The sequence below is a fragment of the Moschus berezovskii genome, chromosome 9 (genome assembly GCF_049115385.1).
Source record: "Moschus berezovskii isolate FMDL1 chromosome 9, NW_MosBer_1.0, whole genome shotgun sequence".
In the NCBI taxonomy this organism is placed as follows: domain Eukaryota; kingdom Metazoa; phylum Chordata; class Mammalia; order Artiodactyla; family Moschidae; genus Moschus; species Moschus berezovskii.
Window position 1 is genome coordinate 70,652,884 of NC_142468.1, and position 15,895 is coordinate 70,668,778.

A 15,895-nucleotide genomic window follows, 5' to 3' on the forward strand; every position below is an offset into this window, starting at 1 on the left:
AATTCTTAAAGTCCAAGAACATGGGATGTCTTTCCATTCCTTTGCGTCATCTTCAGTTTCCTTTACTAATACTTTGTATTTCTCAGCAGATAAGTCATTCACCTCCTTGATGAGGTTTATTTGTAAGTATTTTTTTATGTGATTTTAAAAGGAATTGTTTTTTACATCCCCTTTCTGTTATTTTATTATTAATGTAAAGAAATGAAACTCATTTCTGTATGTTCATCTTGCATCCTGCTTCCTTGCTGAATTCATTTATCAGCTCCAGTAATTTTCATGTTTTTTATATATAGTATCATGTCCTCTGCATGAAATGATGACTTTACCTCTTTCTTACCAATTCGAATACCTTTTATTTCTTTTTCTTATCTGATTGCTGTGACTAGGACTTCTAATACTATGTTAAACAGAAGTGAACATCCTTGTCTTATTCCAGATTTTAGCCAGAAGGCTTATAGCTTTTCATCATTGAGTATTATATTGGCTGTGAGATTGTCATAAATAGCTTTTACTATGTTGAGATATGTTTTCCCTGTGCTCATTTTGGTAAGAGTTTTTATCATGAATGTATTTGAATTTTATTGAATGCTTTTTCTGCATCTGTCAAGTTGATCATGTGGTTTTCATCTTTTATTGATGTGGTATATCACACTAATTGATTTGCGTATGTTGAACCATGCTTGGAATTAACCATGTCCTTGGGATGAATCCAACTTGGGTGTGCTGTATGATTTTTCTAATGTGTTGTTGAATTCTCTTTGCTAATATTTTGTTGAGAATTTTTGCATCTATATTCATCTAAGATATTGGAATGATATTATTTTTTGTTTGATTCATACCTGTAGCAATAGCCACACCCTTCATGAAATAAAAGGTGAGAGTAAGTGCAGATAAGACAGGAAAGGGGTATTGATTTCTTCCTTTTCCAGATGAACTTTATGGCAAGCAACTTTTTGGCACCTCTCCTATGGTGGTGGACCTGCAAATCAGAGTGTGCTTGGATTCCAGACAGCAGAGTTTTGTGTGCTTTCTCCCAGCAAAATGGGCAACCTTGGTTCAGAGAAGGGTGAAATCCTGAATACTGAGGACAGAAAGGACTTTGGTTTTAGACAGTCTTTTGAAACCCTAATTTCCTTTAGCCCTGGTCCTATCAATGTCATTCAACAACGACTTGCTGTTCAGAAAGAGCTCCATCTGCCAAAAACACTGGGTCTTGAGAGTCTGAATCAAAAGCCAAGCCCTGACTCCCAGATGCCTACCAGCCTTAGTAAAGTCATGGTGTAGAAAATATTAAGACTGCTGTCAACCTCAGGCGGCTCAACCCCCTGCCTCCAAGTGACAAGAGAAAAAACACAAGACTGTTCAGAGGAAAAACTCTTTCCCTGGAGGATGAAATAGGATGGGGCATAGCTAAGTTTTCAGGAGACTGAACCTATCATGCTTCTTTGTAACAGAAGCTGGAAAGTAGGCAAGGCTTCCTACTTGATGTGTCTCCACATACTTCCTTACCTCCAGCCCCCATTTTATAGGCATCTTGGATGGTTGGCCATCTAACCCTTCCTGCATGGGTTCCAGTGTTTGTAAGGGCAGGATTTGGCATGCACTTTTGGGGCTGGCGGGCTTCCCTAGTGGCTCAGATGGTAAAGAATCCACCTGCAAAGCAGGAGACCAGGGTTCAATTTCTGGGTCAGGAAGATTCCCTGGAGAAGGGCATGGCAACCACTCCAGTATTCTTGCTTGGAGAATTCCATGGACAGAGGAGCCTGGCGGGCCCCAGTCCATAGGGTCACACAGAGTCAAGCACGACTAAAGCAACCTAACATGCACACATGCACTCAGGGCTGGCAGAGAGCCTAGACATCACATTAGACAGAAGAGTAAAATAAGAAGTGGTCCTCAAATGTCGTGGAAGAGTAAAAGGAAAGGTGAGATGCTGATGGAAATAGCAAGGAAGGGAAATTGATGTGTCACCTGTGAGTCTTCCAGAGAGGCTGAGAAACAGGAAAAGAAGCGGCACCACTGAGTCAGGAACTTTCCAGCACTCAGTTGCTCTATGTTAGGAACAAGGTAGGCAAGGGTCCCTTCTTCTTCGGTGTCCAAATCTGCATTAGCAGCTGTGGGCATACTACATGGGACAACAAGGAGAGAGGATCCTGGGAACCCTGGGTTTCTGGGATGTTCTGGGAAAGGATGGGAAACTGAGGAACTAGACAAAATAATCTAAACACCAGAAGTCAGAATCAGTCTTCACTCCCAATTTGACAGGTCAGACCAAACAACTAAACTCATATTAGCACTTCAGAAAGATATTCACACCTGTTGAGGGTAAGTCTTAAGACTGGAGTACAGTTCCATTAGTAACTCAGTTATGAGATTTTTATTTGAAGTATAATGATGAGCTAAAACTCTGCACAAATGAACAAACAAGCAAACAAATCAGAGCTCTTGGGTTGTAGTAAGAAAGCCTGAAGGAATAATGCTTGAATCACTTGAGACAACAATTCCCCGTTTTGTTTTTTTTTTTCAAGAGAAGACCAAAGCCTCTAGACAAGGAATCATGAGAAGAAATCATAGTAGGAACTGCATTTTTAGCCCAGTCTGCTAAGGAAACATTCACAGATGCAGACACACACTTACACAGAGGTGTAGTACATGTTATCTGAGAAGTGACGTAATAAGGTAACAAGGCCCTGACCAATGCATTAATAGCACATTGACAATAGTTATACTTTCACTTTTCATATAACTCAAAGTGAAAACATGAGCCTGAAGAAGTCTTAAGTCAGTGGCTTTCCCTCCCCTAACCAATGGCCAAGTCTTTTCAGAGGCAGTTCTAGTTTGAGTTCTAGAGGAACAGTGTCACTTGACCAAAATTTTGATCCACTGATGCTCTGTTTTATAACTTGTAGTTGATAAGACAGCTAAAAACTCAATACTTCATTGAGGCCATGAACAATATGGTTAGTTCTGGTTACTAATCCTCTTTACCTCACCCAGGATTTTCTAACAGGTTATAGCCAACAAACTCAACTGTTTTGGGTACAAAATCTAATATATCACAAGCGGGAGGTGCAACAAAATGGTGATAAGCTTGGGCTCCAAAATCACACTGAATTGAAACCCAGCTTCATATTTCACTAGTTGTGTGTTTTTGGGTGAGTCACTTAACCTTTTTCAGCCTTAAACCTCCCATGACCCCACCATCTTTATGAAGTGAGAACAACCATGGTAAATCATCATAAAGTCTTTTTGCAACAAGGATGATGTGAAATAATGTGTACTTATTTCTTGGCTCAGTGCTTGACATGTAGGAAGTGCTCAATATGTCAGCTCATAGAATCAGCATGAGGAATCTAGGATAAACAGAAAAAAGTAAAAAACATTCTGTTTGATCGTAGAATCCAGCTCAGTGCAGCTTAGGATGTGAGTTGGCCCCTTTTGGTTTGTTGGTTGTTTTCACTGCTGACCCATTGTTCCTGGTAGTCTAACCTGCTTTCCGCAATAGACCAAGGACTGCCAGATCCTTTCTGGCTGGGTCTCTGAGTACTCTAGTACCAAGTCCAGGTCTAACATGAAAGCAGTAGGTACTTACTCTCTGGCACAGAACTAGTATTTGTTTTTCCCTACACCAGCAGCCACTTAGTCAGTAAATACTATGTTTTTGGTTCCTTCAAGCTAGGCCCTGTGGCCTTGAATGACCCTGCAAAGCCCCTAGTTTTATTTCTCATCCCCAGGCAAACCTCCATTTCTGTGCCATTTCTCACCTCACTGCCCTACAGGTCACCTTTCATATGCCTGCCTATTGTATGTTCCAAAGGGACAGAGGGAACCCCTCCTTGAAACTCACTTTTCCCCTTATTTTATACCAACATCTCCCAAGAGCCAGAAACCACTACTCTCTCAGAGCCAGGAAAGAGCACTCTATCTTTCATGAAGGAACCAGGCTCACTCCCAGGGCCAACTCATCCAGGAGGTACGGGGTTGAGAGCTTGCAGTACTTAGAGGCACCCACAGAAAGGTTTTCATTAGTTTAAAAAAAACCAAAGATTGTATGTATAATAACGAATCTGATCTGGATTCTATTCATCTTTATGCCAACACAATCATACAATTTATTTTAAGATATGTTTGTATGGAGGAAGGAGCCCCCAGATATCACACTGTGGCCCTGCCATTCCTGCTTAGTTTAGAGTGGTCCAAGGTGGGGAGAACCTGGGGCAAATTCACCCACCTGGACCCTACCTCCCACATGACCCATTTGCTTCCTGTGGCTGGTACAGAGCAAAAGTCACAGCAATTTAGATTTTTAAGAGGGTTTTATTATATAGCACAAGGAACTATACTCAGTATTTTGCAATAACCTATAAGGGAAAAGAATCTGAAAAACAGATATATATATATATATATATATGTGTATGGGTGTAACTGAATTGCTGTGCATACATCTGAAACTAACACAACACTGTAAATCAGTTATACTTGTTTTTTTAGAAAAGAGGAATTTTTAAACAATTGCAACATTGATAATATAGAACTTGTCTATTTCCATAACAAGTCTGACCCAGACTTCTTCACACTTCCATCCAAAGACAGGCAATGTCAGAGCAATAATACTGCCTTGGGAACACACCTGGATGAGCCAAACTGAGAGCCAGCATGAGGTAACCTTCCTCAGGAAGCAAAACCTCATTTCTGGGGACTTGAAAATCACACATAAATTGGCACTGATTGGATTTATCACAACATATGGCAATCTTTTTCACTGATTGATTTAATTTAAAAATCGATTAAGCTGAACACCTGGTTGACCAACTTGGTTGACAGTTAGGTCTCTATTTATACTCATGAAGCCACCAGGCTGACTCCCCCAGCTGCACACACAGTTCAGAGGGAAGTTTTCTCAGTTTGATGCAAGGTGCAGAAACAAAACAACACAAAACAAAAAGATAGTTTCCTTTTATAGTAAATTTTGGCTATCATTTGAATAAATGCCAAGAAATTACTTCAATCAAAGTGTTTGAGTCTGTTGCCAGTTAGACATGGTGCCAGATCAATCTTGATCAATACTTGGAGGAAATGTCAGCCTTTACCTTTGTTTTTTAATCAATGCACTGCTAATTTTCAAGTTGCTCTCTTGGGTGTGACTTGATTATTTGTGAAACACCATCTCTTTAGCCAAGGGACACAGGGGTTAAGTCTGCCTACAAGATTAAGTCACACTCTTCTTAGTTGGGCTTGCTTCCTACCTCTGCATCCAATGTCAGAGTCAGGCAAGTCAGACTGCTGCTGCTGCTGCTGCTGCTGCGTCACTTCAGTCGTGTCCGACTCTGTGTGACCCCATAGACGGAAGCCCACTAGGCTCCCCCATCCCTGGGATTCTCCAGGCAAGAACACTGGAGTGGGTTGCCATTTCCTTCTCCAATGTGTGAAAGTGAAAAGTGAAAGTGAAGTCGCTCAGTCGTGTCTGACCCTTAGCGACCCCACGGACTGCAGCCTACCAGGCTCCTCCATCCATGGGATTTTCTAGGCAATAGTACTGGAGTGGCTTGCCATTGCCTTCTCCGCAAGTCAGACTATTCCATCCCAATTTATGCTTTCCTAGGCGTGTTATCTGCCTATGAGAGTTTCACTCTCTATTCCCACAACAGAGAAACCGACTGAATAAAAAGACACAACACCCCATGTGGGATGGAAAACTAGGCTTTGGCATAGGGGAGTGCGCTGGGGTAACCAATACTGTCAGATCAACAGGTAAAAATGTGTGTAAGTTGTGTGTGAAGCAGCCTACTTTCGTATTTCTTAAATATGACCCCTTTTAAAGGGAAAAAAAGTCTTCTACACCCTTAAGGACTAAGCATGTGTCTACTGATGATCCCAGTGTGAGAAGCACCCACCCATATTAATTTACAATTATTTTCTCCATTGCTCACATGCAAGTGTCTTTATTAATACTCAGGAGTTTCCATTTCAATACTATGCTTATCACAGTACTTTTTTGAATACATATTAAACAGTTTTTGTACTCAGAAAACCACATCCTTTGGTTGGTCCAGGCCATTTGAATCTTTCTATTAACTGGTTTTTGTTTTTTTTTTTTCAAGTTTTTACCTGTGTCTTTATGGGTGTTGAGTGATTAAGTAGTATTAGTACTAGGGTGGTGCTGGGGCCACAATAGGGGTTTTAAAAATAGAAGTTGCATTACTAAACTAGTTTTAGCTTTTCAACGGTTGCTGTTCTGATTGCCAGGCAGCCATTTGAAAAGACGCTCAGTGTTGAATGGTAATTAACTCAGCCCTCTGCAGTGGTGCTCAGCTCAAACACCCAAAGGCAAATTTGGGAAGTAGCCTTAATTGAATCACATCTAAAGTGGAGTGAGGGATTCAAGGAGCTCACAGGGGATTCTTCAAGATGAGAAACCTCTTGGTTTCTGCAAAGGCAGTGAGACTGTCAGACTGGACAGCCTTATTTATGTATTGGCAGGGAGTGGGGGAGAATCAGAGTAAGTTCCTGTGTTTAGTTAAAGCAAACCCCTCGGCTCTGCTTCTTTCCTTACCTCTGCGTCTTCCTTTTCTCTGAAACACCGGCCTCGCCTCACCTCTTCTCGCTCCTCACTTCTCTTTGGTTCACTATTCATCTTATCCTTTATATCTTAACCCACACTTCACTTCCTTTGAGAAGTCGGCTCCCCATCAACCAAGACGAGGGCAGGTATCCCTTCGATGTGGCAAAACACTTACTAGGTTACTGAAACATTCACCTCGTGTCCCTGTAACCAGGCACTAAAAACATCAATGTGTCCGCAGTGGTCGGTCCATGCCAGGCATAAACCATGTCACGTAATCATCAGCAAAATTGCATGAGGTAGGGCTTGTTTGTACCCATTTTTACAGATATGGAAACTGAAGCTAGAAAAGTTAACTTGCAAAGGAAGCCTGAGGACTGAAATTCAAAATCAGTCTAACTCCAGAGCTCACAGTTTAAACTGTTGTGCCATTCTGCTTCCAAAGTATTTGTGGAAAACACACTGTTTGATATATATATATATATAAACTTGAACAAATCAGTTTCACCTTTCCTGGTCTCAGCCTCTGTTTTTTTTTGAAAAGCCATTTGGGCCAGCATCAGAAAGCAAGAAATTCTATGCCAGAATGATTCAAAATAGGATTTACTGATGGACTAGATGCTTGCACACAATGCAAAAATAAAAATTACAGAAAGGGAAACAATGGAAAGCAACAGTCCCCCTACTCAGAGTCACCTAGTTCCCCTTTCCCAGAGATAACTATTGAGATGTATTATTATCATGAGAGGAAGCCTTGGAACTACATTTTGTATAATATGGTCCCATCCAACTGATGGATCAATTTTAGGGGTCCTGATCTGCATTTGTTTTTTAATACCATTTAAAAAATTTTGAAAGGATCATGTTTCACACAACTTGTGTTTCAGTTTGACGCATAGCACAAATGTACATCTGAGTCACAGAGTGTAAAATGTGATATTACACTTCTCACCACAGAGTAATACTAGAAACTGCTTGACAGTCACCAACTGGGCAGACCCAGAAGCTGAAAATTATGAAGGTCCCTTCCACGGAGAACCTCCTACCCTTACTTCCCATGAGTCACTTTGGAATTCAGCAGCCAGACCCAGTAAAGCACAATTTGGATCCCTTCCCTCTTCTGTTCAAAGTTTTCCAGGGACCCCCCATCTCCCTAAGAGCAAAAGCCATGAGACAACATATATCTCTCTTTCTTTGTTAATATCCTGAAACAATTCCAAAATCAAATGAAAAATATGGGCTCCATGATGTAAAGAAATATGACTTGTAGGGGAGATTGGGCCTCTGGGAAGGGACTTCAACAAAGACAAACAGCATCCTTCAGCTGAAAACAAAAGTGGATATGCACAGAGTCTAGGTATGGCGTGATTTATCTTAAAATATCATTTACATGACATTCATCAAACTCCCTATGGAGAATCCTGGGGATACCTGATCAAGATAGAATGCTCTCCAGGAGAGCTGGCCTGAGGATGGAGAGACTCTGAAAAACATGGGCTGCATCCACAAGAAGAGGCTGAGGACAAAGAAACATGCAGGAGTCCAACCACAAGGTGCCAAACTACAGACCCATAGCAAGTGAAGCTGCTTTTCACATGGGCAGTTACTCTAGCTTTGGTCAAGGTGAGCAGCAACAGGAATGTAGTGTTCACTGTGGGGCAGTCGGTAACAATAATAAAATGCTGAGGCCAGTTCTCCCATCTCAGAAACAGGAGCGGAACTCAGCAAAGGAGGAAATGACAGTGCCACATCCCCTCCCTCCTCTTCTGTCTCCATCTCTCTTCACTCTCCTGTAGTGCTATGTATCCCTAAATGTGGCAGCTCTGTCTTCACTGATGCATGTGGGTGCCTCAACCGGAATAGCCCATGGTGTCCCATGAGGGCAGGGGTAACCCAACTGCAGGGGCAGCTTCTGGAAATCAGGATGTAACATCATGGCATATTTGGACTTGGATACTGTCTATCAGACGTGTAAGCTCATGTGAACAAGGCTCTTGTCTGTCCTGTTCTCCTTCAGATTCTCAATGCCAAGCATTGACACTTAAGTAGGGAACCAGTGAACGTATCTCAAATGGATGGAAAAAATGTTAGACCAAGTAGTGGAAGCTCTGCAGACAATAGCTTCTCCAAGCCTAACCAGTCATCAGGCAGATTCTGCAAGGTGGGTTTTTACCCCTCTGCCCCTGGGAAGCAGTCCCGTGTGTGTTCTGTAGGGCGAATTGCCAGTTTGCCATGAGTTCAGTATAACTGTGCCTTTGTGCATCTAGGTGGAAAGAGATGACAGATGGGAGCAAGTACAGGAGCAAAAGCACTGAGGCTTGCAAGGGCACAGCAATTACCGGCAGTGACCAGGTCATGACCTAAGAGGTCAGGTGCCTGGAGGGCATGGGTGGAGGCCAGGCAGAACAGGTTTGGTTAGTTGTGAAGGTGAGCAACGTTAAGAACTTTGTCGTTTCTTCTGCAGGCAACAGGAGAATTTCTTGGCAGTATGGAAACAAAGGAATGACATGATCAGGTAATTCTGAAAATAACATGAAAAAAGGAGAACTAGGAAGGCCATTTATGAAGCTATGACACATGTTCAGGTTTAGGGATAACTGGGGCCAAGACATGTGGTGGTGGAGATGGAGAGGAAGCCCTGGGGGGACAATTCAAGGAGGCAACCAGTTGGAAATGTGGTTTGGGATGTTAGATATCAAGGTTAGATATTCAGACTCAGGAGTCATTTGGGTCTTGTTGAAGTCCTAGAAGAAATTAAAAACACCTAAAAAAAAAAAAACACACCTAATTTGAGTAGTGGGTCATTTAGAAAATCTGACAAAAGCAGGCATTTTTAATTGCAGAGGCTTCTCAGATACTCACAAAAAGCTGAGGAAAAGGGCCAGGGATATCATTGAAGAGCCTCTGGTTGAGAGAAGAAAGAACATCAGAGAAAGGATCCCAAGGAATGACCTTACCCAAAGGGTAAGCAGAAGATGACAGTGGTCCCCAACCTTTCTCAGCTGTTACAGACACATTGACTACTGCCCATCAGAGGGTTGTTTGGAGAAGCAGAAGAAAGGATAAGAGAACATGAGTAAAGAAGGAGTGCTTTGTTCCTGAGGTCAGAGGCGCCTCAGACAGGACCAGGGAGACTAACCACACGGCTGAAGATGAATAAAGAGATGGAGCTAACTAACATCTGCTTTTTAAGGTGTTTGGAAAAGACAAATTGCTCAAGTAGGAACAACCAGAAAGCCTCTTCAAAGAGTTCAGCTGGGCCCAGAAACCCAGTCAAGTGCAGGCGGAATGCACAGCTCTCAGGAAGCCTGAGAAAAAGCAGCTTCCTAGGCAGATGCAGGCCTCTATCTTTAGAAAACTCAGCAAGACTCGTTTCTCGAGTGAACTAATAGCTAATCATTTCTGTACTTATTACATAATGAACTGCGGGTGTATAGCTGTATGCAACTGCCTGAAACTGTGCTCAGTATTATGTGTATACACCCAGTAGTCTATTTGTCTATCTAAACACATTTACATATAATTATGCATTTATATAAAGGTATGTGTTTATCATCTTGGCATATATACATATGCATATTCAGTGTAAGTCTGGAAGAGTGTCATAGTTTAATATTAAACATCCAAATATTCCTTCAGCTGTCTATACAGCTGTGACTGAGAACTTGGGTCTGTTATTCAATGTTCATGATCATTCTCAAACTTCTTTCTGGTCTCAGTATCAGAAGAGTTGATCTCATGAGCAATTTTTTTTTTTTTTTGTCTTGCATGTGACAGAAATTGAGCTTCAGACAAGACCTCCTTTTTGAACATGACTACTCGAAATCCAGGAGAAAAGTCTTTGGTCCCACTTGTTCTATGGGATGCATTAAAAAAAAACAAAAGACCAGCAACCTTTCATTTCTGTCTCTATTTTATGTACTTTAATTTCACATTTCATTTCGTACACTTCTTTTGGTGAATTACGCAACTTTGTAAGCCATCGTGAATTTCCTTTTTAGGATAAGGTGGCATATACATATGAGGCTTTAAGGTCCAGAACATCATGGCTGGGAAGGAACTTACTAATGTGGCTGGAGTTAAGGCATGTGACAGTGATAATAGGTATGTTATTAGGACAGTCCCGCAGCCATTACAGGGAGTCAGCCAGATCTCAGCCCAGGTCGTGGTTCTCTCTGGTGTGTACTAGTTGGATGATGAGAAGCATATTATGCTCTAAACCTTAATATTTTTCATCTTTAAAACAGTGACCTCTTGGTATTTGGGGGAGACGGTGTAAATGAGGAAAGCACTTAGCACAGGTACTCGGTCAACATTTGCTACTGTCATCACTATCTTTTACCATTCACGATCAGATCTGCCGTCAGAAAGTTCTCCCACTCCTCCCGAGCTGTGTGCCCTTCACTCCCATACCCAAGAGAGGCCGCGCAGCTGTGTCTCCCCTGATACGGATCGTATCTGGAGTGTATCTCGGGGTGCAGAACAAGTATCTCCAGCCCAGCTGCTAATTACTAACAAGATGATACTCAAAGCACAGGCTAAGGCGGACCCACAACTTTGTTTTCGTTCCTTACCCCACCCTCGACTCTGCGCTCCGATGTATACAAGACAGGCTGGCAAGGGGATAAGGGGTCTTCGGGAGCCTGGACTGAAATTCGGGAATGCGAAGGAGGTGGGGATTGCCCTGAGAGCCACCGAGCGAGGCCAGTTTCCTCCAGCTCCCACCCGAACTCCGGGCGCGGGCTGGGTGGGATCCAGGGCACCTGGAGCCTCCTCGCCCCTCCAGCTCCGCTTCCGACTTCAGCCCCGGGCCGAGGTAGGCACCGGGAGCAAAAGGCGAGAGTGGAGGGAGGCGCAGGCCTCCGCGGACTACGCAGTAGTGAGGGCAGGTTTCGGGGAAGAGCGACAGAGCGCCACACACCTCCTCTGGCGATAACCATCGGCGCTCGTCAGGTGGGGGCGCGGCGGAGGGCGCGCGCGCAGGCAGGAGGGCTGGCGGGCGCGCTCACACAAAGTTTGTGCTGCGCTGCGCCGCCGGCGGGCTCGCCCAGCTCGGAGAGCGGCGGGTGGGCGGCCCGGACGCGAGGGCCCGGGGCGGGGGAGCTCGGCAGGCGGCGGCGGCGGCGATGTGCCGCGCCCCGCCGAGCCAGGCCCGCCGCGCTGGGTGAGGCGGCTCGGGGAGCGCGGCTGCGGCCATGGGCACCCTGGGCAAAGCCAGAGAAGCTCCGCGGTGAGTAGGCGCGCCGTTTCCTCTCTTGGGCGGGGGGCACGGCGCGCTCGACCCTGGGCCCTCGCCGGGATGGGGAGTGCGGCGGCTGGCGCGGCGCCACCTGCTACGGGAAGCTTGCGGGCCCGAGGTGCGGAGGGCGGCGGCCTCCCGGGGTCTCGGGTTAGTCCAGGGCGACGGGCTCGCGGGACGGACGCGCCCGGGGCGCCCAGCGCCTCTCGCCCGACGGGCCGGGCGGACGCGCGCCCTGAGTTGATCCCGCGAGACCCGGGGTCGCTCAGCGACTGGTCCCGGGTCCCCCGGCGCTGGGCCCGCGGGACTCCCACTCGTGGACTTTCCGCGCCCCGCGCACCTGCCGCGGCCCCGGCAGCGCCACCTGGCGGTTCCCCCGGCCCCGCGGATGTCTGGAAGGGCAGCTGCGTTTGCCGCCAGCGCGCAGGGGTCGGCGAGCCACGCGACCGTGGGGGGGGAAACCTGCACCCCCCTCACCCCCCGTGATCCTAGGGACACGTTTCAGGAGGGACTTGGGGTTACAGAAAATGACGGAAAAGTGACTGTGAGTCCAAAATCTGTTGGCAGGGTAAAGAGGCCCGGAGGGGCCGGGCAACTTTGAGTTTGTTCCCCAAAGGGCCAGAACCGGACAACTGCCTGAGCTCAGCACAGGGCCGGGGGCTGGGCTCTTCCACCTCCATCCACGCAGACTCTGTTGCGCCTGACGGGCCCCGTCAGGCAGGAAGCCTTGCGCTGCTGGACCTCCTGCAACTAAAACCTCTTGGCCCCTTATGTCCTCCCCGGCCCTGCCCGTGAAGGTCCAGCGCTGTTCTCTGCGTGGGATTGAGAGGAGAGAGCTCCGGTAAATTGAATTCAGCCTGTATTATGGGAGGAGGGAGAGGACGGGACACTGGAAGAAATCCTCACTGGAAGCCGATAAAAGCCATTTTTCACTGCAAAGAAAACTGCGGGGGGTGGGGGGTTCCCTTCGTTCTCCTTGTCCATTTATCCCCTCACTCTTCTGGGATGAATTTCATAAAAAGTTCAACCCGAAATTGTGACCTCCACTGAGGCTGGAGAGGGTTGCACCTGAATCAGTTCAGAGTTTTGAAAATCTTCAGCAAACTAGAGAGGACCTTAACCAGTTGTAGCCTCAGGGAACACTTATAAGTTGTTTCTCTCCGGCTTTTTTTTTTTTTTTTAAGCTAATGAGGAAACATTTGCCTACTATCCTTTAAAAATACATAAGCGTTTGCAGACTTAGGGGCTATTGGTTTTATGGATTGGAAAAACACCCTTAGAACTGCCTAAAAGAAAGTGGTTTATAAATGCTTATATATAGCCATTTCACCAGAAAAGACAGAACGATTTGAAGGTCTGTCACAAAGCAGCCAGTCAAGAGACAGCACAACAAAATTGCCCAGTTTGCTAATTTATGGTACACATACTTCTCATCTTCCTGACCTCTCTGAATGCTGTCTGGGTTTTATCAGTTTCTCTTCTCCCTGGTTTCTCCTGCCCAAGCCCTCTGAGTCTCAGCAGCCTCTTGGCCAACTGCATCTCTCACCTTCCTTTTCTCTTCCTCCTCCCTAAATACTCCGTTCAAGTCCATTCGTTTTGGGTAAATGTTCCCAGCCCCTCCTAGTTCTGGTAAAAGTATCTACCTTTGAGAATCACCTCCTGGACCAAAGTGGTTTCCCCTTCAGGTTACACTGGGAAGCATTACTCAGATTAGCGTCAGGCCAGTCTTCGGAGTCCTGAATGGTTGATGCTATCAACTGAGGGAGAAAATGGAATTTTCCCTGGATTGGCCAATTGAGAGACAGAGGTGGACACCCACCTCCTAGTCCTAGTGGGAAGAGCTGCATTTGGAGACAGCCTCATTGCCGTGGTCTCATCTCTCCGAGCTTAAGAGAATGTGGAAGGTGTGTGAGAAAAAATAAAAAAGACTTCTAACTAGAAGGACTTTCTTTTCATCTTTCCCAACTCTGCCTTGGGAGGAGGTCTTAATGGTGAACAGACAGCAGCTACGGCTGAAAGCTGACTGATCCCAACAGTGGATAACCAGCGCCAGGTTTAGGATCATCACTGCTTCTGCAGTGGGAAGAGAGCATGATATGGGCAGAGGAGGCCTGGCTCGGCACTGGTGCCCCATCCCACTGTCTTTCCAAGCCTGGACTTCCACAGGCATGGTTGAAGGGCTGGGAGAATGACCTCGGAGGGGCTGTGCAGCTTTTTGCTAATTCTTAAATAGTGAAAGATGCACAGTTCCAGGCACAGTAAATATTTATTAAACAGAATCAGAGAGGTGCCAAGTACAAGTCCCAGATCTAGTACATATGAGTTATACAACCTGTCTGTGTCACTTAGCCTCTTTTAGATTCAGTTTCAAATTGTGAAATGGAGATAACATCTTGGCTGTAAGCTTTAAAGACTATTTAAATCTCCATCACAGAGCCTGCTGTTATCAGAGGTACTAGTTCCGGTGGCCATTACTGTTTCCTTTCATTTTCAGATACTGATCTGATCTTGGGGCCATTCACAGGGCCTGGGTGAAAATCAGTAGTGGCCAGAAACTTGATCAAGTCCTGTAATACCAATTTGATCTTTCAGAAATCACTGCCTTGGGCTAGCAGATCCTAAGAGCCAGTTTCTGATTGGATTTCCCTGAGCCCATCCTAGGTCAGAACAGGTGGCAGCAGCCAATGCCAGACCAGCGTTCTGGAGCTACTTTGAAAAGTGACTTGAAGGGCCTGGTGTTCCCTCCACAAGTCTGGCTGTGCAGTAAGTGGTCCCATTGTCTTTTAACAGGGTGGTTTCACCAAATCCATGTGTGCGTCAGTATTTTGTTTTGATCCAAGTACTTCTTCAGCCCCTTCTGGGTGACATTATATCTTGTCAGTTACAGCTTTCCCCAGCATTCCACCTGGAACTGGTTCTCCCTCCTCTGAGAACATCACACTTCTTGCCCTTGACATTCACAGGCCAGTTATTTAAGATTTGTAGAGTTATCTTTTCTTGGTCTGGTTCTCATTCTCCAGCTAGATTTTTGTATTAAGGAACTTGCAGATGACCTTCATACAACAACTAACATATAATGAGTGTGTTTTCCAGTTTGCTGAGTACCTTCACAGATTGTCTTACGGGCCCTCTCTGGTCTGTCACACGTGTGTTACTCATAGAACAAGTACTTTTTGATTAATTGATGCCATCATATGTTTATCAAATATGTGTAATTAAAGTTATGGATCTGAGGTATATTTCTCTGGTAATAAACATGATAGCCTTACAGAGGCACAGGAAGAAGGGGAGAATATGCTCAAAGGAGTTACCAGCAACAATACCTATCACTAGTAAACCTTCAGAGATGATAGATATGTCTCTGAGTATGTTATGTAATAAAATGCTCAGTTAACCTATTGATATCATTTTGCAACAACTTGACTTTTACTCTTGAGGTCATGACCAAAGATAATGCTACGTGAAAGTGGATGAAGCTGACCTATTGGGCTACTAAGCCATTTCCAGATTCAGACTTGTCCTTTTGCATTCACGTCTGGAATAAAGCTCTTGCAATCAGTAAGGACTTGATAGAATGATGTTTAATGATAAAAATGACTCAATGACTCTCAATAATGAAAAACTCAATCTTAGAACCCACCAAGATTTAGCTTATTATCTCAACACAACCCTCACCCCCTGCACACAGGTCCTCAGCCTTTGTCTCCTCCTCCCCACATCCTTAAAGATGTTTTTGAGGCCACCTGACTTTCGACAATAACTCTGGTATTGCTCAAGATGGATGAATTTAGCTGAAGATGGGACCAAACTGAAGCAGTTCTTAAGACCCAAGTCAGTGGTCTCTGGGCTAAAATAAAAAATTTATTGCTCGGAGCTAAAACCTGCCAGGATGGTCTTGTGTCTGCCTCTCCCCTTCAAGAGCTGGAGAAAGCAGGCCAGAGCAACCCCAGTCTCAGGCTGAAGAGCCCTGCTTGCAACCCTGAAATCTCACCTTGCTATTTGCTTGGGAGATATCCTTTTAACAGCCAACCAGTCCGCTTGGTGCCTTTACCAAGTGGGAGGGGTGTGTCTTATCAGCCCAGCTCCCAGGATTA

At 45.1% G+C, this 15,895-nt stretch overlaps 1 protein-coding gene across 9 annotated transcripts in view; it reads left to right on the top strand.

Moving 5' to 3' along the window:
* RASGRP1 (RAS guanyl releasing protein 1) overlaps positions 1-15,895 on the top strand; it is a 178,418-nt gene that overhangs the window by 87,002 nt on the left and 75,521 nt on the right. For 2 of the 9 annotated variants that reach the window (XM_088839813.1, XM_088839814.1), the window contains 2 exons: positions 8,580-8,723; positions 9,027-9,077. The exons of 2 other annotated variants lie outside the window; for them this stretch is intronic. In XM_088839813.1, the coding sequence (XP_088695939.1) occupies positions 8,638-8,723; positions 9,027-9,077 (137 nt within the window). In that variant the 5' untranslated portion in view covers positions 8,580-8,637. Of the gene's footprint in view, positions 1-8,579; positions 8,724-9,026; positions 9,078-11,544; positions 11,793-12,368; positions 12,643-15,895 lie in introns of those variants that run through there. 5 more of the 9 variants (XM_088839817.1, XM_088839818.1, XM_088839816.1 and 2 more) reach the window with 4 other exon arrangements.